At 42.5% G+C, this 21,839-nt stretch overlaps 1 protein-coding gene across 1 annotated transcript in view; it reads right to left on the reverse strand.

Moving 5' to 3' along the window:
* Positions 1-21,839, reverse strand: part of ADCY3 (adenylate cyclase 3) — a 267,206-nt gene that overhangs the window by 70,619 nt on the left and 174,748 nt on the right. Inside the window, exons 6-9 of the mRNA XM_033937148.1 lie at positions 21,168-21,326; positions 14,530-14,704; positions 8,973-9,092; positions 6,661-6,803 (exon numbers count right to left, since the gene is read on the reverse strand). Coding sequence (XP_033793039.1) covers positions 6,661-6,803; positions 8,973-9,092; positions 14,530-14,704; positions 21,168-21,326 — 597 coding nt within the window. The remainder of the gene's footprint in view (positions 1-6,660; positions 6,804-8,972; positions 9,093-14,529; positions 14,705-21,167; positions 21,327-21,839) is intronic.

The raw sequence follows: 21,839 nt of genomic DNA on the forward strand, positions 1-21,839 counted from the left end.
AGAGATGTTTGGAGGTTGCTTCGAAGAAAAACTGTATACTTCCATTGGTATGGTAATCTTTGTTGTTTGTTTCGAATTTTAAAATAAATCAAGTGGAAATAAAGTAAATAAGAAAAAAGGTAAATAAATGGGGGTGGGGCAGGCGTCAGGGCAGGGGCGGGGTACGGTAGGGCCAGGAGGTCCAGTGTGCTCGTGTGCCTAGGGGCCCTTGAAGAATTAATCCTGCCCTGCATGGATGGTGCCCAAATGTTTGAATGCTGACGAGAAACGGTGTCGAGTGGACACTTCCAAGTTGATCTTGCAGCCTTTTCAGTGAGCTAGTGCCAACTTTTTGGAACGACTAGTTAACTGTTGATGACACATAGTTATACCTCTATGATCCTGAGACAAACAACAGTCCGGAGGATCTCCAAGGCCAAAGACATTCAAGACCCACAAGTCAGCAGGAAAGGTCATGGCCATAGTGTTTTGTGATCAGGAAGGTGTTGTAATGACTGACTATCTTTCGAGATGCCAAATAGTTAATGCAGAATACAGCTGTAACTTGCTGTGCTGACTAAAGGAGGCGTTGAAAGAGAAAAAAAAGAGAGGGAAGTTGCAGAAAGGAGTTCAATTTTTGCAAGACAATGCACCTGTCCACAAGGCTGGCAAAACAATGGATGTTTTGATGCAGTTGTGATTTCAGTGCATAGAGCACCCACCCTACTCACCAGATCTTGCTCCATCTAACTATTTCCTGTTTCCAAATCTTAAAAAGAGTTTGAAATGGTGCCAATTTTCAAGTAAATCAGAGGTGACTGCAGCAGCGGAACAGTATTTTAGTGACCAGACATCAGAGTATTTTTTTTGGGGGGGTTACAGAAACTTCATACACGATGTGCCTATTGTGTTGAACTTTAAGGTGAATATGTGGAATAACTTGTAAGTTTCATGGCTCCACATCATTTCCTTCTTGGTTGGGCTGAGAACTTTCCAGCAACCCCTCATATGGTTCCGTCTTTAAAAATTGTGGGTACAAGGAGAAATGAAATGTTCTCTGTTATAGCTCCTCAAACTTGGAATGCTCTGCCACTTTTTATTAGAAAAGAAAAGGATCTCATCTCTTTTAAAAAACTTTTAAAAACATTTTTATTTAATGATGCTTTTATTAATTAAACGATCAAGCCAATGTATACTTTTACAAAATAATTTTTCTTTTTTTTTTCTTCTTTTTTTCCCTTACTTCCCCCTTCCTCGTGTTTTTACCCTCTATGTTTTTCTGACTGAGATAATTGTAACTTTTTCCCCCTTCCCTTTTATATCATGTTTGTCACTAAGCCACATGTATAAAGAAACCTTATAAATATCTTGACTTTTTACTTGTGTCTTAATAATATTTGTTCTCTAATATGTTGTTTTAAAATTGTTTTAAAATTGTTTGTCTCCTCATAAGTTGTTTTTAAAATTGTTCATCGCTTAGAATGTTTTTTATAGGCGATTCATCAAATAATAAACTTGAACTTGAACTTTTTGCTCAGCAAAGGCTTCCTTCTTACAACTCTCCTGTGTTTGTGGATTAATTTTAAAATAGTTGAAAAATCAACAATTTCTCCAGTCTTGGCCAGGCACTGCCATAGCAACCTCCCCTCATCAGGTTTTTTTAATCCACAGCTACCAACTTTTGAGGGACAGCCTAACAGAGGCAATATCTTTGAGGTGCCAAACAGTTTCTACTTTAAAATAAAGGACCTGACAGCAAGACTATTCAAACACACCCACATTTTCTTATGGAGTTCCTCCAGTATGTACCTTTGAATAACCTTATCCGAGAGTTCTTTTAGCAGCTCTATTACACATACGTATTTAGACCTTTGCTTCAAATTCTCTTTGTACAACAGATACAGCTTGATTCGTCAAAAAGGCGTACTCAGATCAGCTCAACAGCTTTGATTGGACACAGCTGGGCTCAATTTATGGGCCTTGTTAAGACAATTTTTGGAAATGAATCCAATCTGAGTTTCCTATGGCACAGGTGTAGAGACTTATGCCATCAAGACTTTTTGGATTCTTATTCTTAATTACTTTTTGAATATCTCTATAATTGTTCTTTCATGTTGAAAGTGTAGAGCATGATGTGCAGACAACTGAAACAAATAACTCTAATGAATTTTGGACTGTATTATTTAGTCAGCAGAATATAAAAATGTACAAGGGTGTGAAGACTTTGACAAGGTAGTGTGGTGTAATTTTGTAAAGCTTTTTCCACATGAAAAGCCTGCTTTACACACTGAAAAGGGTTTTATAGAACTGTGCAATCACAGATACCCATAAGAAGTTGGAGCATATTTTTTCAGTCTGTAAAACATTCAGAAAAGAAATAAAGACTCTACTCTTCAAGAAATTTCTGCAAACGACTTAATACCGCTAGCTCCTTCCCACTTCCCAATACCACTTCCCAATACCTTCCTGATTCCCCAAAGCAACCTCATCTACTCCTTATCTCCACTAGAAATTACTAGATATCTTCTTCATGTAATACGTTTTTTGTAATTCTTTTGTAATCCACCTTGAACCGCAAGGCAATGGCGGAATAGAAATCTCTAATGTAATGTAATGTAACGCAGTATTCCTAGGGGCATTCATTGCGTGGAACAGAAGTTCTTTCTTATTTATTTTAAGCCCAGAAGAGCATCCATGCCAAATATCTGCAAGGAATTCAATGTGCGGACATGAAAAGGAATGTCTTTTCTGGGCTATCTCTGCTACCTTGGAACAGGCTCTCAGTGAAACTGAAGTGGATTGATTGCTAAGAATAGTATTTTTGAGGAAACATTTTTAAATCTCTTTATGGACAGATGATTAAAGTTAGCCTGTGGCTTTGGGGTGCTGAGATTAAGAGTCCAGCTGAGGAAAGTGGAACTGATTGGGTGACCTGAATGGAAGTTAAGGGTGGCTGGTTGGATTGGTTGATGGGTTGTGGGGTTAATCTGTATATTTTGTTGCTGTTTTTATATGTCACCTCCTCCAAACCCACTATTTCCTCCTCGGACCTGATTACTACTCGCCTACTCAGCGCTCCCTCTCCCACTGTCATCCCTCCTGTCCATCACATCCTCAACCTATCACTCTCCACTGCAATTGTTCCTGATGTCTTTAAACCTGCCGTAATCACACCTCTCCTCAAAAAACCCTTACTAGACCCTACATGCCCCTCCAGCTATCGCTCCCATCTCCCTCCTCCCCTTCTTATGCATGCTGTTCACCGCCATTGTCTGGACTTCTTTCCATCTCAAACTGTTCATGACTCACTTCAATCGGGCTTTCACCCACTTCATTCCATGGAAACTGCCCTTGCTAAAATCACTAATGACCTGTTCCTGGCCAGATCTCTACCCTATCCTCCATCCTTCTCAATCTATCTGCCGCCTTCGATACTGTTGATCAACATGGATTCCTTGATACGCTGTCCTCATTGGAATTCCAGGTCTATTCTCTCCTGGTTTTCATCCTATCTCTCCTATCGCACTTTCAGTGTATGCAATAGGGGATCCTCCTCCACTGCTATCCTGCCGTCAATCGGTGTATCTCAGTGCTCTGTCTTGGGACCAGTGGCGTAGCGAGGGCGAGAGGTGCACGGAGTGGTGGCTCCCCTCCCCCACTCCATTCTCCAGCTCTCCCACCTTCTCACGCTCCTTCCCCATCCCCTCCTGCCACATGCAAAATTCTATGAGCATTGAAGCTAATATTGCCGCAGTTGGCAATAAATATCAGACTTATCCAAACTGTCTTTAGTCTACCCCTGACTTTTTCAGGGCAGTATTTAAGGAAACTGGATTTAGCTCACACCTTTTTACCTAGATCTTCCTAAATTATTCCCATCATTCCTCTTCCTGCTGAATACCCAAACTTAGGTGCCTTTTAAAATCAGTTTATAAAGAACGGGCAGATTGAGGTGGGATCCAAACTTGAGAAATAAGCTAGGAGCCTAGTGTTGATTTATGTACCTAAAGGTAAGTTTAAAAAAATAACAGGCTTAGGCCCTCCCCCCAAAAAACCAACCAACACGTTTCCATTGTAAAGTCTACCACTCCCTCGCCCCCCAAACCACTAAATCCATCACCTATCCCCATAAAGCCCCTTGGTACCTTCCACTCCATAGAGACCTGAAACAAAAATGTCGAGCCTTAGAGCGAAAATGGAAAAAATCCAAATCCTCATCTGACAGACAGGCCTGGAGAATCAATATCAAACTCTACAACTCAATATTAAAAAAAGCAAGGAAGAACTTCTATTGAGACAAGATCTCCAAATCCAAAAACCAGAATGGCACATTGTTCAACATTTCGCGCTCCCTAACCACTAAAAATGACTCCACCCTTCTTCCCTCATCTCCTTCAGCCGAGGTCCTAGCAAAATTCTTCAATGATAAGATCTCTACCTTAAGGCGCTCCTTCCCGCCCGCAATCTCCTACAATTCTCTGGTGCCCCCCGAACCCAACCCCACCCTAGCTGCTCTCAACCCCATCCCTGCCGACAGATCCTGGACTGTCTTCAAGCTCATATCTGATTCTCAGACCCTTAAACTCTGCCTCAAGTTAAAATCATGCAACTGCATCCTGGACCCATTTTCCCTCCTACCTATTTGAGAAAATCCCTGCACAGGCCATCACATCTCTTACCAAACTCATAAATTCTTCCCTATTATCAGGCCTATTCTCCACTGAAATGGGACACATCGCATTGACCCCTTTACTGAAAAAAGCTGACCTAGACCCCTCCATACCATCCAACTACCGTCCAATAGCAAATATCCCTCTCCTCACCAAACTGCTCGAGTCTATCATATCTACTCAGCTCTCTTCCTACTTAGAAAGATTCTCCATCCTCTTACTTTACCAATATGGCTTCAGACCCAACTTCTGCACTGAATCCCTATTGGCCTCTCTAATCTCTAAGGTTCAGCAACTGCATTCTCGTAACAACTTTGCTGTCCTTCTACAATTCGACCTCTCCGCAGCTTTTGATGTTGTCCACCACGACATTCTAATTTTCCAACTCTCCGAGATAGGCATTAGCTCCATAGTTCTTGATTGGTTCTCCAAATTCTTGCGCTCCCGTTCTTACATGGTTAACATGAGCGGCACCTCATCCTCCCCCTGGACCCCGACTTGTGGTGTCCCACAAGGCTCACCCCTCTCCCCAATCCTCTTTAACATTTACATGTCCTCCCTGAAATTACTCCAACTATCCCCCCTTGAAACTCTTTACACTTACGCTGATGACATCCTCGTCCTCCTTGAGACCGACTCGAACCTCACTAACCTCTCCACGAACATATCCTCATGCATAAAGAACCTCCAATCCTGGGCATTCACAATGCATATGAAACTAAACGAGTCCAAAACAAAACTCCTTTGGCTCGGCCAAAAATTAGACCATCTACCTTCCTCCATCCCATTGTCCACCGGCCCCCCATTACAGCTCGAGTTCTCAAGCAAAGTTCTGGGTGTCACCTTAGACTCTTCTCTATCCTTCAACGAACATCTCCAATCCCTGGTGAAGAAATGCTTCTTCAGCCTTCACATGCTAAGGAAAGTCAGACCCTATTTTCACCAAAAACACTTCGCAGTCCTAGTACAATCCATCATCCTCTCCAGATTGGATTATTGCAATTCTATCTACCTCAGCCTAACCAAGAAAAGCCTCCACAGACTTCAGCAGATTCAGAACGCCGCAGCTAAGCTTGTTTTCGCGAAAAGCAAATTTGATCACGTCTCACCACTCCTGTCTAAGCTCCATTGGCTCCCAGTAATCCCCAGGATCCACTTCAAATGTGCGTGTCTGGCCTACAAGATCCTACATGGCATCCTTCCTGCCGTTATCCCTCTATCCTGGAACTCCCCAACCCCTACTTCCTCCAGATCCTCCCAAATTTTTAAACTATCCTTCCCTTCCATAAAAGGTATTTCCCATGTAGGCAAACTTGGGTCATCCCTCCCCTTTAGAATCACTGAGATCTGGAATAACCTCACCTCCCCTCTCCGAACCTCAAGCTCCCTCCAACTCTTCCGCAAACACCTAAAAACCTGGCTATTCTCAAAACTGTAACACTTCCCCCCTCTTAGGCCTCTCACCTTCCCCCTTTACACCTAACTCTTTAATCTCTCCACTGTAGTTCCTCTCTCATCTTTCTTCCTGTAAACCGTGCCGAGTTCTGCATTCGTGGAGATGGTGCGGTATATAAACCCAAGGTTTAGTTTAGTTTAGATTAGACAATATATGCGTCATAATTATGATCACATTTGAGGAATTTTCTCTTGAGGGTTTTGCCTGGGTACCTTTGAGGGTAGGGGAGTGGGGAGCTGGGGGTTGGGGAAGTTCGGTTCTGTTTTTTGTGTGTGTTCTTTACCTAAGGGGACAGATAGGGGGAATGGATAGTTTATGGGTCAGGGGATTGGGGAGTATAGCTACCCTAAGCTGGTGTGCATGACATCGGTTCTGTTTTGGGGTTTATGGCAGGTTTTACGCAATTGTATGGTTGTATACGCAGTGCTTTTTGTTAATATTGTTCATGTGTACTGCTGATGTCTTCCTCAATAAAAAGCTTTTAATTAAAAAAAGAAAAAGAAAACATATTTGAAAATGGCATATGAAGGTGCTGTAGAAGGAGAAGAGTCTTACGCTTGCACAGTCTCACGCTCCAACAAGGCTTCATTTAGCAATTCATTCAGTTCCTGCTCATTCTGTCTGGCATCAATGACCCTCTCTGACAGATCCCGCAAGCGCAGCCGTCTTCGGGGGTTTGGGAAGGAGGGATTCACCACCTACATTGGAAGAAAGAAAAATCCACAGAACTGGAGCTCAGTGATATTTACCATTCCTTTATCCTTTTAATTCACCTTTTTCGCAGTATTTTCCACCGAAACAGGTAAGCTACACACAGAGAGCATCCTGATCAAATGACATTTTTTAATGTTCTGATATAAAGTTACACAATCCAGACTTTCTGATAGGTTCTGTTTAATATACTTAAGGGGTCGATATTTGGACCATAAGAGTTAGCCAGGCTGAATTTCAGTCAGCGCTGAGCCTGGATATTCAATGCCGGGCTGTTTCTGATGACCGATATTGAACACCTGGTTTATTTTTTGCTTCTAGAAACATAGCCGGCTATGGCAATACTGAGCACATGGTCAAAGACAGACCAGCTATTTAAACGTCCTGATTTGTCCACTAAACATAGCCAGCTAGCACTTTAAATTTCTTGGATAGTCATCTAAGTTGCGCAACACAGCCAGCTATGTGCTAAGCACTAATATTCAGCAGCATTGAAAGGACAACAATTTTCAAGTGATTCGGAGGTGATTGCAGTAGCAGAGCAGTATTTCAGTGACCAGACATCAAGAGTATTTTTTTGGAAGGGTTACAGAAACTTCTGGCACGATGTGCCATATGTATTGAACTTAGTGGTGAATATGTGGGATAACTTGTAAGTTTCATGGCTCCACATCATTCTCTTCTTGGTTGGGCTGAGAACTTTTCAGCAACCCCTCATATAAGGGGGTTCTGATGAGATATAAACATGGCACCCTTTATGCCACTCTGTTGGAATATCTGTGTGGCCAGTCCATTACAATGCTGGCTTCTTCCACATCGAAATGGTTTGGATTTGGATGTTTTGCACTTGGATGTTTCTATGGCTGAAAATGGTGAATAAAGTTAGGCATCCAAAGGTTGGATGTCCTGTCAGCCAAGACATTTAAATAGGTGATTTTTCCAAATCCAAAAAACAAAATTTTGGGACACCTAATGTTTTGCCGATTTAAAAAAATAACCATTCCTCCACCTCTGACTTTAGACATCTTGGAGGAAATGTCCAAAGTCAGACTTAGATATTCTATTCCATGTCTCATTAATCAACGCTTATGTATATGCTCTGTAATTTCGTTCTTTATAATAGTCTCTACTGTTGTGCCCAGCACCAATGTCAGACTCACTGATCTATAATTTCCCAGATCACCTCTGGAACCCGTTTTTAAAAATTGGCGTTACATTGGCCACTCTCTAGTGCTTGGGTACCATGCTATATTTTAAAGATAAATTGCAAAATAGCCCAGTATTTTAGTAGAACCACTAGAGGTCTCTGCTATCATCTTAGTAAAAAACTCTACATGTTTGTCCCTGATTCTATAAATGGCTCCTAACTTATTAGGCATGATTGTCAATCATCTGCTAGATGCCATTTATAGAACTGCACCTAATAGTATCTAAACAGTCTTAGGCACTAGTAGGCGTTGAATTCTTAGGTGCACTGCCATTTAGTCCAGGGTTTTCTTGGCCTGAGGGCACCTAAAGTAGATGCCTACTGGCATCTATGTCAAACCACACACAAAATCTGCCCCTAACCACACCTACTTGATAGTAGGTGTCCTGGTGTAGACGCCCACCGAGTTAGGCACCTACTGGCTAATTAAACATTTTAATGGATTTTTAATTGTTTTTGAAGGCATTTCCAATTATCAGCACCGATTAAGCAATTAAGAAAATTAAGTTAGGCACCCTAGATTAGATAGGCGTGTCAATCCAGACACCTAACTTTAAACATCTTTTATAGAATGCTTAAATCCTAAAATCAGCTTGATGTTTGCAGTTTCTGATTCTACCAATTGAAATCAATGCTGGAGGACCCAAAATATAATAGCATAGAGTCACCTGAAATCCATGGTTGGCCTAAAATCTTTCTCTTGGCATTGGCTAGCCTGGAAGCTCTGAAATAACATTCACTCGGTTCTGAAATACCTTTACTGAAACTGTTTTGGTTGACTTCCCATGGTAGACCATGTTATATAGTCTTATCACTAGGATGAGACTAAGCTCCTTATACATACTTATATATACTGTATATGCATTACAAACCACTCTAATACTAATAAAGGAGTTGGTGCCTTCTGATCAGTGATAAAAGTGACTATATCAGGTAGTTCTCCTCTTACCCGGGTGTCCAGCTCCTCCCCTTCATCTGGTGTGGTACAAGTGGTGTTAATGCTGCCATTACACTCTTTTGTATTGATCAGCACAGGGGAGTTCCCTTGGGAAGATGTCAGAGACAACTTCTACAAAAACATAAATAGCACAAACAGGAATACATTAACTATCAAACAGTTTGGGCAACTGCGTATACTTTTGCCTATTTACACATCTGAAATTATTCATGTAAACCATGTGTTCCTTGAACAGGTAAATCCATAATCCAGTGGCATACCTAGCATATGTGACACCCGGGGCCCATCATTTTTTGACACCCCCCATCTATATGAAAAATATTATTTTTAGTAACAATCCACATATCGCACAACAAGAGTGTACCTAGGAAAAGGCAGCATCTTAAACACTGCAGTGAACACTAACACATACATTGTAAAACTAAACAAGCCAGATCCCGCACAGTCAATTGATCCTGCAGTCAATTCCAACTGAAAACTATGTTCTTTTCATACACACAGAACAGAGATACACCCTCGCCCAATATGGAATAATCACAAACTAAAAAAAGAAATATGTAGACAAAAGTTAAACTGAACCGCCAAGAAACCAGACTCTGCATACAATGCAACACCACAACACCACACAAACAGTAACACATGTCTTCTAATACTGTGCAAAATATAAAGAAAGTAGATGTAAATTTGAAAAAACTGATACATAATCACCACTTTACAAACTAACAAATAAAAATAAAACAAATAATGAGAAAAAAGAAAATACCATTTTATTGGACTAATCACCGTAAGCTCGGTCCCCATCCCCGCAAACCACCTGATTCCATCCACACAAGCCTTGAATTGTTTTATATTGAACTTATTATATTAAAGTATAAAAAGAAACAATATTCTGAACAATTGTTAATTTATAAATCAGCGTCTTCTCCCACTCTCTCTTCCCCATTTCCCTTCAGCGTCCTCAGCTCACTCTCTCTCCACTTTCCTTCAGCGTACGCACATAAAAACAAGCAAGTAATTTTATATCATTTTCATTCTATTCATTCATAGAAATTAAAGTCTAAATAATGCCAGTCACATAACAAAACATGATTTTACAAAAATAATTCCCTGCACAGTCAAGCCTGCAAGGATTACTAGATGTCTTTCAGCAGCTCCCCTCCCTCCCTCCCCCTTACCTTTGTGGCCAAGTCAAAATGATCTACCAACAATAAAATTTTAAAAACACAAAGCACACTGTACGCAGAGAAAATGTTAATTCTCATTTATGTTTCTACTCACCCCCCCTGCTTCTCTCCTTGCCACGTTTGTGCCCCTTACCTTTCCCATACCTTTTTTGCTTCCCTGGCACATTTGCAGCGGGGGGGGAGGGGTTGGATTGGAAAGGGGTGGGGTGAGGTAGAAAGAAGGTAGAGGGATGCCAGTGCCCCCACCAAGACAGCACCCAGAGCTGATTACCGCCCTGCCCCCTCCCCCTCCTTACTATTCTACTGTTCACAGGTAAAGTAAATTGGAAATAAAGTCTCTTGGGTTTCAGTTTTTATATAAGCCTTTTGTTATCAGACCCCAAAGTCATGCTCTGTACAGCCTAACTTAGGGTTACCAGACGTCCAGATTTCCCCGGACATGTCTTCTTTTTGAGGACATGTCAGTGGGTCCGGATTGCTTTTCAAAACCTGGCACTTTGTCTGGGTTTTGAAAAGCTTTGAAGAAATTAGTGTCGGGCAGGAGGGCATCCGCGCAAGCACGGATGCTACTTGATGATGTCACATGCATGCGTGTGCATATGACATCATCGTATGACATCTTAGCATGCATGGAGGTCCTCCTGCCTGACAAGAATAGGCAGCGGGGGGGGGGGGAGGGGAGGTGTTACAGGGTGGAGATGGGTGGAACTGGGTGGGCCTGGGGGCGGGGATAGGAAGGTCAATATTTTCCGATTGGAAAATCTGGCAACCCTAGCCTAACTGCAGTGTTACACAAATCCTGGTCTGGTTTCAGTTAGGCCTCATGAAACCAAATTATCATAAGATTCAAGATAAAGCTTGGCCTACCTAAGTCAGATGCTCCAGCACTCCTGGATGGCAGATGATGGCCCAGCACTTCTGGATGGCCCGGCCCAAGCAGCTTCGAAACGCTGCATGTGGCTGACACACAAGCTCAGGGCAAGATTAATTCATTGAAGGCCCCTAGACACATAAGTCCGCTGGGGCCCCTGCCCCACCCCACTCCCTAACTCCCCCTCCCACATTGGTGTGGCATCCATCTACTTCTCTCAGTTGCCCCACGGTGTGGCATCTGTTTTCTTCCCTTCTATCTCTCCCTCCCTCCCAACAAATTTTAGCATGTCTCTCTCTCCTCCCCTTCAGATCTGACATCTGTCTCCTTCCTCCCTTCCTCCTCCCAGGTCTGGTATCTGTCTCCTCCCCCCCCCCTACTCATCCGCTCCCTTCCTTCTATTCTTCCCTGGTCTTCCTTCTCAGTTTATTTTCTGCATGTCTAAATTCTTTCTTACTATTCAGTCCTTAATTTCTCTCTTTCATTGTGTCTACCTATAGCTTGCCACCTCTTACCCTCACCCCTTCCAGTATCTTCCCCCAATCCAGCATTTGCCCTCTTTCCATTTTCCTCCCAGTTCCTTCCAGCATGGGTCCTTCCCCCTCACCCCCCGCTTGGATTCAGTTCGCCCTAACGCTGCATACGCCGGCTTCCCTTCTCCTCCGAAACAGGAAGTTACATCATGAGGAGGAGGGAGGAGAAGGAAAACCGGCACACGCAGTGTTAGAGCCCCGTGGCCTGGGTTCATTCGCTTGTTGGCGAGAGGGCAGCAAGGGGGTGGAAGGGAGGGAAGCTGACCTTACCAGGCAGTCGGTGGCCCCCTTCCCTGTTTGCACCCTAGTACTACTATTATTTCTATAGTGCTATCAGATGTACGCAGCGCTGTACAGGGTCACCAAGAAGACAACCCTGCTGGAAAGAGCTTATAATTTAAACAGACAAGACAGACAGACAGGATGCCATGGTATAGTTAAGGGGAATGGTTAATCTGCTGGCTAGGTTGTACAGAATTTGTACTTAATCTTTAAAAACAAGGAACTGAACAACTGATAAAGGTTAAAACACTTGTTCGGCTGCATTCAGCCAAATCTGACCAGCTTTCTACAAAACCATTCATGAAGGTAACAGGGAACAGTAAAAGATAACCATTACTAATGCCTCAAAATTTAAAACATTTTAACTCAGCTTTAGACAATAGCACTTTTGTCTCTCAAACTATAACCTGATCAGTAATCATTAACCTTAAGAACAACCATCCAAATCATTTGTACAATTCATAAAGGGAAGTGGAGGGGGATCTAGATGTCAGAGCAATAGATTATTTAGGATAAAGTACTAGAGACTTCTTTTTCACCAACTCTGTGACACTAGTAAATCAGGTTACTTTGCATCTCTGGGATCCTGATGAAAACAAACTTGATATTGTAATCTGGCTTTCCTGTGCTGCAAACACATATATTTTGAGTTCTCTAAATAAATGGGAGCCAAGGAGCTCAGGCGTCTCCCTTCTGCTAACTTCAGTGACGTCTAAGAAGCGCATCCCCAACACCTCCTGGGGTTAGCAGGAGAGAGAACAAGCCCGTCCCTGTCACCCCCCCCCCAACATCTTGATATTTCCCTAGTGGAGCCTCTTTTCACCCCTCCATCCCTACACAAGCTAAGTGCCAACTCTGCACTGGAGTCCCCCCACCCTCAACTGCCCCCGAACTGACTCACCAGTCTAACCTTACGACCTGGGGCAGTCAGCTCCTAACGAGCACGTCCAGGAGGAAGGAGGCCGTGCCCCAGCACACCTCCCTCAGCGCCGCCAGCAGCAGCTCCATATTTGGGCCAGAGACCAGAACTCCTCAGCCGTCCCGAGGCATGCCGCCGCTGAGCAGGGGGAGACGGGCGACAGGTCCACAACCAGCACTGCTGCTGCCGTTCCTTCCCCTTCTCTTCCGCAGGGCATTCGACACCTGCTTCTGCCGCTTCTGCCGTCGCCAAGCACCCATCACCCAGCCCTCTCCAGCTCCCGCTGCTGTACTGCAGCAGGCAGGAAACACCTAACGCTGGCCCTGGAGTTCCCCTGTTATTTTCGGGCCCGAGGCACGTGCCTATCCTTTAATCTGGCCCTGCACAAGTCTCTCTCCGACGTCGGAGAGAAAGCTTTTGGGCCAGCCACTTACATAGGAGAGTGCTGCTCCAAGGGGCAGGGCGAGGTGGCACGGCGAATCCAAGTGCAGGAACAGGAAGAGATCGGGGCAGGATCGCAAATTATGGCAGCGGCAGCAGGTAAAGAAAGCTGTGTCCCCAGCTCTTTCAGGGTTTTGGTGTCCCGAAGTGGTGTGTGGGGACAACGGGACAGGCAATGTAATAACGGGATGGTACCATTCAAAAAGGGACATATGGTCACCTTAGGTATGGACTAAGGAAGAGATACCAACATCAATTCATTATCAAGTAGTATCTTCTCTGTTTTCACTTTGTTTTTATAGTTCCTTTACAACAACACAACTTCTCCAATAGCACCTAGGCAATCAGTCCAGATTCCTATCCTTAATGGGCTCACCCCTTTCCTTCCCCTGCTCTATGTCCCCATCTTTTATACATAATCATAAGAACAATATTTATCCTCTTCCTGGCTCACACTGTCCTTCCCTTTCCTCAGACCAAGGAGCTCAGTCCTAATCTCTCAAAGTGAATGATCTCAGCTGCCCTTCAAACCCAGTTCTTGGACCCCATGGACCACTATAAATGCAGGCTTTTCCTAATTATAACAGGGATAGCCATGCAAATGGTAACTCGCAATTGGAAAAATTGCAATCGCCTTAATTTTCCTTTTTGGTGGGTGAGTTTATGTTTATGCTATAGATATGAGAAGATGAATGCTGATATGTTGGGGCATAGTAATTGGTTTAAACTGGTTTGAGATCTATTGACATCTTTCATTACTTCATTATAGTTGTCTTTTAATTTTAATTTATTTCCATATACATCCAGGATAGGGTGGGGGGGGGATTTATTCTTTGATCAAATGTGTTGGAAGGGATAGGAGGGATATTTTTCTTCTGCATTGTTATTGATTGAATATAAGTGCTTCTTTTGATTATTAATGTTTGTATAAATCTTGGCACTTTGCATTAGTTTTGGAAAACTAATAAAGATTTAAAAATAACAAACCCAGTTCTTGACTATTTTTTAGTGTGCTCTTTGCTTTCTTTTGCCATACTCTCCAGTGTAATATTGGCTAACTTGCGCTATGAATCCCTGAGCAAATCCCACTTTCTTTTTCATCAGTTCTTCTAGGGTGGCTCCTCCAGTTGCCAGCACCTTATACACGTTTTCCTTAGAGATCATGTCCAACCAACTAATCCTTACTACCGAAGTTCTTGATTTTACCCTCCCTACATATGTGTTTTTTAAATTTATTATGTTTATTTTCACATTCCTTAGGCATCTTATCAAGATATTTTACATGACAATGTGAGTATATATGTTGTTAAAAACTTACCACGCCATTGATGCCATTCTTGTTGACAGGCGGATTTGGTTTCTGCTGCTTCTGTATAAGGTATGTGGTGATTCCCTTATCTTTCAGGTAGTCACATCTGGTTCCACCCTCTCCAGGCTCCACTTCAAACTCTCCCTTCAGGCAGTTGTAGGTGCTCTGAGAGATATGTACTCGCCTGCAGCAGGATAGAAATGAAAAATTCAGGTTCCTGGAAACGATCTGTATTTTCAAAATTTAAGCAGCCTGAACTCTATTAAAGTTTTAACCAAAAAAAAAAATTCCAGTGCCGGTCAGTTTACGCGTTCAATTCATCTTTTGGTCAAGGCTTTAATTCCATGACATTCCTGGAAGGGGAAAAGAATCCACAGAAAATAGTGTGCAAACAAAATCTTCTGCAAAGCAGCACTACGGAACCCTTGCCCAGTGGGAAAGATTTTTGATTTTTAATAACCATTTAGAATTTCCACATCTCACAATAATATCTGGTAAAGGACAAGAAAAAAGAAAATACTAATTAAAAATCAAAGAAAGCAGAAGGCCCACCAAGGGGGTAATTCTATATCAGAGAGCCTAGATTAGGCATCTGGAGGGTGTGTTGTAGTAATCTGTTCTACTCTTGTAAAGGAACGCAGGCATCCACTTTCTTTTATAGAATGCTATTTTAACCAGGTATATACATACTGAACATTTGAGTTTGAAAACTTATGCCAGCCACAGAACTGGTATGTTAGTGTCTAAGTGAGGCAGATACTAATCTAAGTTATACATATTGTGTGGCCCGGTTGCTGGATTGTTTTATCTCTGTGCATCTTCTGCCTGGAAACGATGAGTCAGGGCTGCAGCAGCTGGAAAGCCCGAGCTGATATCTGTTCCATCTGGAGTTTTGCCGTTAGGATTATTTTAAATATGCTGAGGCAACAGAGCTGCTTCAGGAAATTGGACTTCTATCAGACTTATTTGATTTTTTTCCCCCAGTTTATGAACTATTTTTAATTTTATTCCATTGTTTTTATTTTATTAATTGAATTTCCTTGAATTCTATTGTTTAACGGTTCTTCCCTTCTATTCTTTTTTACATATTACTTTAATTCATTTAGATATCATTTACATAGATGGTGCTCCTATCTGTAAAATGAGGAATTTGTATGAAATATTTTACATGCTTCTCTCCTCTCCACTCCTTCCTGCCCTCCATAGATCTCAAATCTCATGAGAATCTCAGAGAGGGTGAGAGCCAGAAGGCCTTGAGCATGCGCAGATGCTCAAGGCCCCGCAGCAGCCCAGCAGAGAACCGGCGGTAGGCACTTTCAGCACCAGCGCACGGATAAGTACAGAGCCGGTCAGTGGGGGAAGGAGGCTATCTCGGTCACGAAGGGAGGGAACAGCGCCGGTGGCCTTGGGGGAGCAGCAAAGCCGGTTCCCAGGATGGGGGCTCACAAATCGTCTTGCAAAACACTCACAAACTGCGTTACTCGCAAACTGAGGTCTGACTGTTCTTGCATAAGTGTGCACATATACATGTATATGTTAGCATTCTAAATATTTATGTGCACAACATGTATATAAATGTTAGTGTCTAGGTTATAGAATTGCTCTACTAATGTCCAAAAATCCACTTTATGGATGGAGAAATACAAAATTAAACATGTATAATTATTAAAAAAAAGGAAATTTATTGGATAATCTCCTCATATACTATGGTCAATTATAACATAGACAGCAGAACTCCAATTCAGAGAATGACATGGGGACAACTTTGTCCCTACCCCACAGGATCTCAATATCCCCGTCCCCTCCCGCGAGTTCTGTTCCAGATCCTGTCCCATTCCTGCAAGCTCTGCTTTAACCGCACAAGCCTCAAACACTTATGATTTTAAAGTGTTTGAGGCTTGTGCAGATGAGAACAGATCTTGCAGGAATAGGATAGAGACAGACAGAGCTCGTGGGGATGGGACAAGGATAGAGAAATCCAACAGAGATGAAGAAAATGTGTCCCTGTATTGTCAAAATGTACTTCTTTATGCAGCTGCAGAAGGAAAATTTCTGAGTCCCTACTCCAGAGGTCTATTCTGAACAAGTAGCCTAATTGCATTTGAGCTTGAGAGTTTGGAGGGACGTGCAAAACCTTAAGCAAAAGGGAAGAGCCAGGTCTTCCTCCCTCAGAGGAAGTCCACCATGGACAACCCACCCAAGGGCCCACCAGATTGAGTTCTTTGCAAAGAAAGAGAAGGAAAGTTCAATATTCTACTTCTTGCTGTGTGCGCTAAAGTGATTCAAAATGGCTCCCACATCTGAAATTGCATACCTCTAACAGAGGAGATCCCCCTGATACCCTGCCTTTCCAACTTCAGTAGGTGTATCATTCGCACATGCCAAGCACTCATCGAGGGCGCTTCGGGTGTTATCTAATGAAGGAGAATCACTTTCTTTGTGATAAGCACTATCTTGTTAAAAAAACAGTTAATTTACTATTTGGAGAATATAGTAATTCAAAGCCTGGCTTTGAATTACTATATTCCTGGGTCCTGGCTTTGAATTACTATATTCTCCAAATAGTAAATTAGGCGTGTCTTCTACCTTCCACCTCCATTGTTGCATAATAAACTTTAAAATTATATTATAAAACTCCTGAACTCTGGGACATGCTCAGAACATGTGGCCCAGGGTCGTTCCAGGCACTTTGCACTTCGGACATGTTGCTGAATAGATGTTAAGTATGCCCTTCGCGGATATATGTGGAGATATGCAAGAATTTATACTGTATTTTCCACAGTAATGCCCCTTCTGTGATCCTATTCTGTTGTTTCACACAAGATTGCATCAGGTCCTAAATTATAATAAATTGTAAGTCATCTGACCAACTCTCCGCAAACACTTTGAAGGAAACTTGGGGCACAGCTTCCTGTATAGCAACATGATGATAGCGGAGAGGCACCTTACGTTGAGAACCAAAAGTATATAAGGTGGTCAGACTTTCCTGCACTTCTTCCATCAAATGTTCTTTTGGCAATAAGTAGACATAGTGACACAGTTGTTGATATGCATAATAGTCCACTTTTCTGATATTGTATTCTTTTTCCAGTTCTGTCAAGGGCTTCATAACTCCATCCTCAGCCAGCACTTGGTTTAGGTACTGTATGCCTTTCTTACCCGCTCAAGAAAAGTTTTGTTGTCCATTCCGAGCTGAAACTTCGAATTGTTACGAATAGCTATGTAAGGAGTTATCGTTGATGATAAGGCTAAGCAATGACATGTCTATTTCCAAGTGATTCAAAGAGGTTTCAACAAAATAATCTTTAAATTTTACTTGTAGCCGACCCGAAGGTGCATGTAGGATGGCGCTAAAGTGCACTGCTGGTTGGAATTGGGTCTCCACAGCAGTGACTGACAACATCTCAGTGCCTCTATACTAGTCATTTATGTGTCGTATTTGACTGGCTAACAAAAACAAGACTATTAGAAGAAAACCCATTGTCACCGGGTCTGCGATAGCTTCAATCCAGAAAACATAGACTTTCATTCCACCCTCCCTCCCAGCTTCCCAATCCCTTACATCTAAACTTCCATCACTGTTCTTCAGCCTCAACATCTTGAACCCTGTCTCCTCACGTATACAGAAGACTTGACCATGAGTCTTCAATTAGGATACCCCTCCCTAGGGTTGCCAGATTTTGTCCTCAAAAAAAGAGGATGTGTGGCCTCGCCCCATCCTGCCCACAGCCCCACCCCATTCCACACATGGCTCCACCCCATTCCACTCATAGCCTTGCCCTATTCCACACCCCCAACCCCTGCCCCATACAAACCACATCTCTTTGGGGCTGCGTCTGGAGGGTATTTACCCATGCGCAGATGCGACACGATGATGTCACGCACATGCACATGATATCATCACGTTGCGTCCACACAGGGGCAGATGTCTTCCAGACGCAACCCCGAGCTCAATGGTTTTCAAAACTCAGACAAAGTGCCAGGTTCTGAAAAAACCGTCCGGATGCTTAGACAGTCCTTTAAAAAGAGGACATGTCCAGGTAAATCTGGACCCCTCCCACCAAGCTGGTCAAAGCAGAAAGTGTGAACTGTCTTCTGAAACAGGTAGAGAAACAAGCATATTAACAAAGCAAACACAATACCTTGCTTTTAAGTGGGGTAGCCTTCTGATTCATGCCATAAGGTATGAGTTGATCAGTTTCCAGCAGAGAATAACAAAATGCTTCCTTAGAAGCGACCCCTTTCCTGCAGAGATGACTTGTTCTGGCCCTTGAAAGACAGTCAATTCAATGGGTATATACTCTTCACATGACCCCTTGCTAATAGCTTTCAAAATTTCTAGGCCTCTACCAGTAATTGATGATTGGAAGGCTTGCTTAAACTCTGAGGGCCTTTTGCAAAATAAATAAAGCACTAAATAAGGGAACTTTACAGCAATCTGGATGAAGGATTATTTGAGCTAAAAGCATAAGCGGAAATAACTACATGCAGAAGCAAATAATGAGGGCTAAGATTGTCATCAAAACCGCATTATATTCTTCTGAGTAAAAAGCTAAAGCTAATTGGTCAAAACAGATTTCACAGTCACAGAGGAAACTACAGTCAGTGTTTCTGTTTCTGATGGCTTTGCTTAGAGAGGCACTTTGTTATTCTTCATTCTTCCCCCGATGCCGTGGCACGTCACGTCCATGTTCCACTACAAATGAGCAGGTGATACTGCATGCCTGTATTCAGGACAACAATTCTGGCATTAAGTACCTGATGTCCTGTTTTCAAAAACAAAAACTGTACTTCCTATTCCAAAAGCCCACATTTAAGTTCTCTGCTATTTAGTAAAATTAGAGAAAGATTTTTTCTTGATGCTCAGGTCGCAAGAATGGATTGATGGGTTTGTAAAACCCATCAAAAATATAAGAGAAATAGCAAGGGGGAAGAGATGTGGAGCGCAATTCTGCATATTTCACACAACTTGAGGACACCTATGTGATGCCTACTTTCCTTTATAGAACACTAGCATAACAGGTTAGAAAGACATAAACGAGTTTCGTACAGTAATTAATTTAGGAATGAACACTTACGTCAGCCACAGAGCAGGTGTAAAGGCTTGAGCTTAACCTGTAGTTACATGTGCAGTTACAAATGTGTAGTTACAAATGCAGAATAAGCACCATTTTCTGCCCAGAGTAGTATTCTGTAAGCTTGCATTTAAGTGGCATACTGTGCTATTGTGAAGGAGGCATTCACATGGTGGGAGTATTAGCAGGAAATGGGTATATCAACTATTAATGTGTGCAGCTTATAAAATACTATAAGTCAGGGGTCTCAAAGTCCCTCCTTGAGGGCCGTAATCCAGTCGGATTTTCAGGATTTCCCTAATGAATATGCATGAGATCTATGTGCCTGCACTGCTTTCAATGCATATTCATTGGGGAAATCCTGAAAATCCAACTGGATTGCGGCCCTCAAGGAGGGACTTTGAGATCCCTGCTATAAGTTGTGTCGGTTCATTGGCTTAACTAGGTGCACCCACGAATGACTGCCATTGACTTGGCGTAAATGGACATGCCTCTTGGGGTCCCTGTAGGGTTTATACTAATATTCTATACAGGCAGTCCCCAAGTTACAGACGCCTAACTTAAGTATGACTCGTACTTAAGAACGTAGTTGAGGCTTCATTTGATTTCACTGAGTATTATTTCCAGTGGAATAGACTCCTACACTTCTCCTATAACAGATTAAGAACAGCGTGTGGTTGTGCATGCTGTACCTTAAAGGGAACACTGGTAGGAGCAGTTGGCCCTTTTCTCACCTGGGAGCACAGGAAAGCAGAAGAATCTTAAAATCTACAAGCTCTGAGTTACATATAAATCCGACTTAAGAACAGCTTTACAAATGTAACTCGTTCTTAACCTGGGGACTGCCTGTAATGGAATCAGGGTGCCTTGATGCTATTATAGCATTGGTGCATTCACGCTGCATTGGGATTTATAGAATTGCCCCATCCCCCAATTCTATATATGGCACCGTAAGTTGCGTGTGCAAATTGGTGCACACAGCTGATTTGAGTGCAGAACTTAATTGTCTAACAAGCCTAATTGATAATTGGCAATTAACACCTCATAATTGATGTTAATTGGCACTAATTAAAATGTAACGTGTTCTTAATCTAAAGAAGAATTAAAACTTATGTGTACAACTTGGTGGGCACATTGTACAAAGTGTTACGTGACTAGTGCACAAACCTGAAAAAGGGGCCTGGCCAGGAAGCAATGTCAGGAGGAGAGCTCAGGCTGGTGCCAGCAGCAGCTAGGAGATGCTACTTGCTGCCACCAAAGATTTTGAAGAGGTGGGTGGGCAGAGAGGAGGAGAAGTACTGGCGCCCCATCAAGGCAGCACCCGGGGCAGTCCAACCCCCCTTGCTATGCCACTGGCGACACCTAGTTGTATTCTATTCTGTGTCGCTGAATACACAGGACTTCCAAAACTACAGCCATGTCCTTAGCACTGTTTGCAAGCATTATCTTTGTGGGGCAGCACTACACAGAGTGCAACTGCACTCTTAACCCTGGTGATTAATCCTAGCATGAGAGATAAACCTGAGACTCCAGCTTAAAAGAGAAGGAGACATATATCCATGAAGCACTTACCCTGGGATTCCCCCTGCCTCCATCTTGTTGGCCAATGTGACATCCGTAGACCATACATCATACTGCCAGCGCTTCTGCCCCAGGACTCCCCCGATCACAGTGCCAGTGTGCACACCCACACGCATGTCCACATCAGTTTTTGTTTTCTCTCTCACATAGCTTTGGAAAAGAAGACAAATAAGCATAAGACTTGCGGGAAACTTTACACATAACCAGAACTTCACTTAACCCTTTAGCTTCCTGTGGTACAGCGTCCACTTGCATTTGTCACATTGTATATTTGGCATTCCTCTGTTGTAACTGGCCCTACATTTATTTATGTTGTTCTTTCTGATTGGTCATTGTGCTGCATCCACAGATTTGCTTCTTTTTCTTTTAACAGTTATATCTCATACAATGCCCTACGATTTTATTTCTTCCTTTATATGTTTTTATATACACCTGTAGTTGCTCTTATGATTAGATTTTTTAATACTATTTATTTTTATTCTAATGTTATCTATATGCAATTTGTTTCTATGTAACATTTTATGATCTTAATATGTTCCTTCACTGCTGTCATATGTATTTGTGCTCTTGATTTTACCAGTCAAATATTATATTGCATCAACAGCTTTGTGTCATTGATTTTTATCTTTCAAGCAATGCCTTATGCTTCCATTTGTTCTTCCT

The sequence above is a fragment of the Geotrypetes seraphini genome, chromosome 3 (genome assembly GCF_902459505.1).
Source record: "Geotrypetes seraphini chromosome 3, aGeoSer1.1, whole genome shotgun sequence".
Lineage (NCBI taxonomy): Eukaryota > Metazoa > Chordata > Amphibia > Gymnophiona > Dermophiidae > Geotrypetes > Geotrypetes seraphini.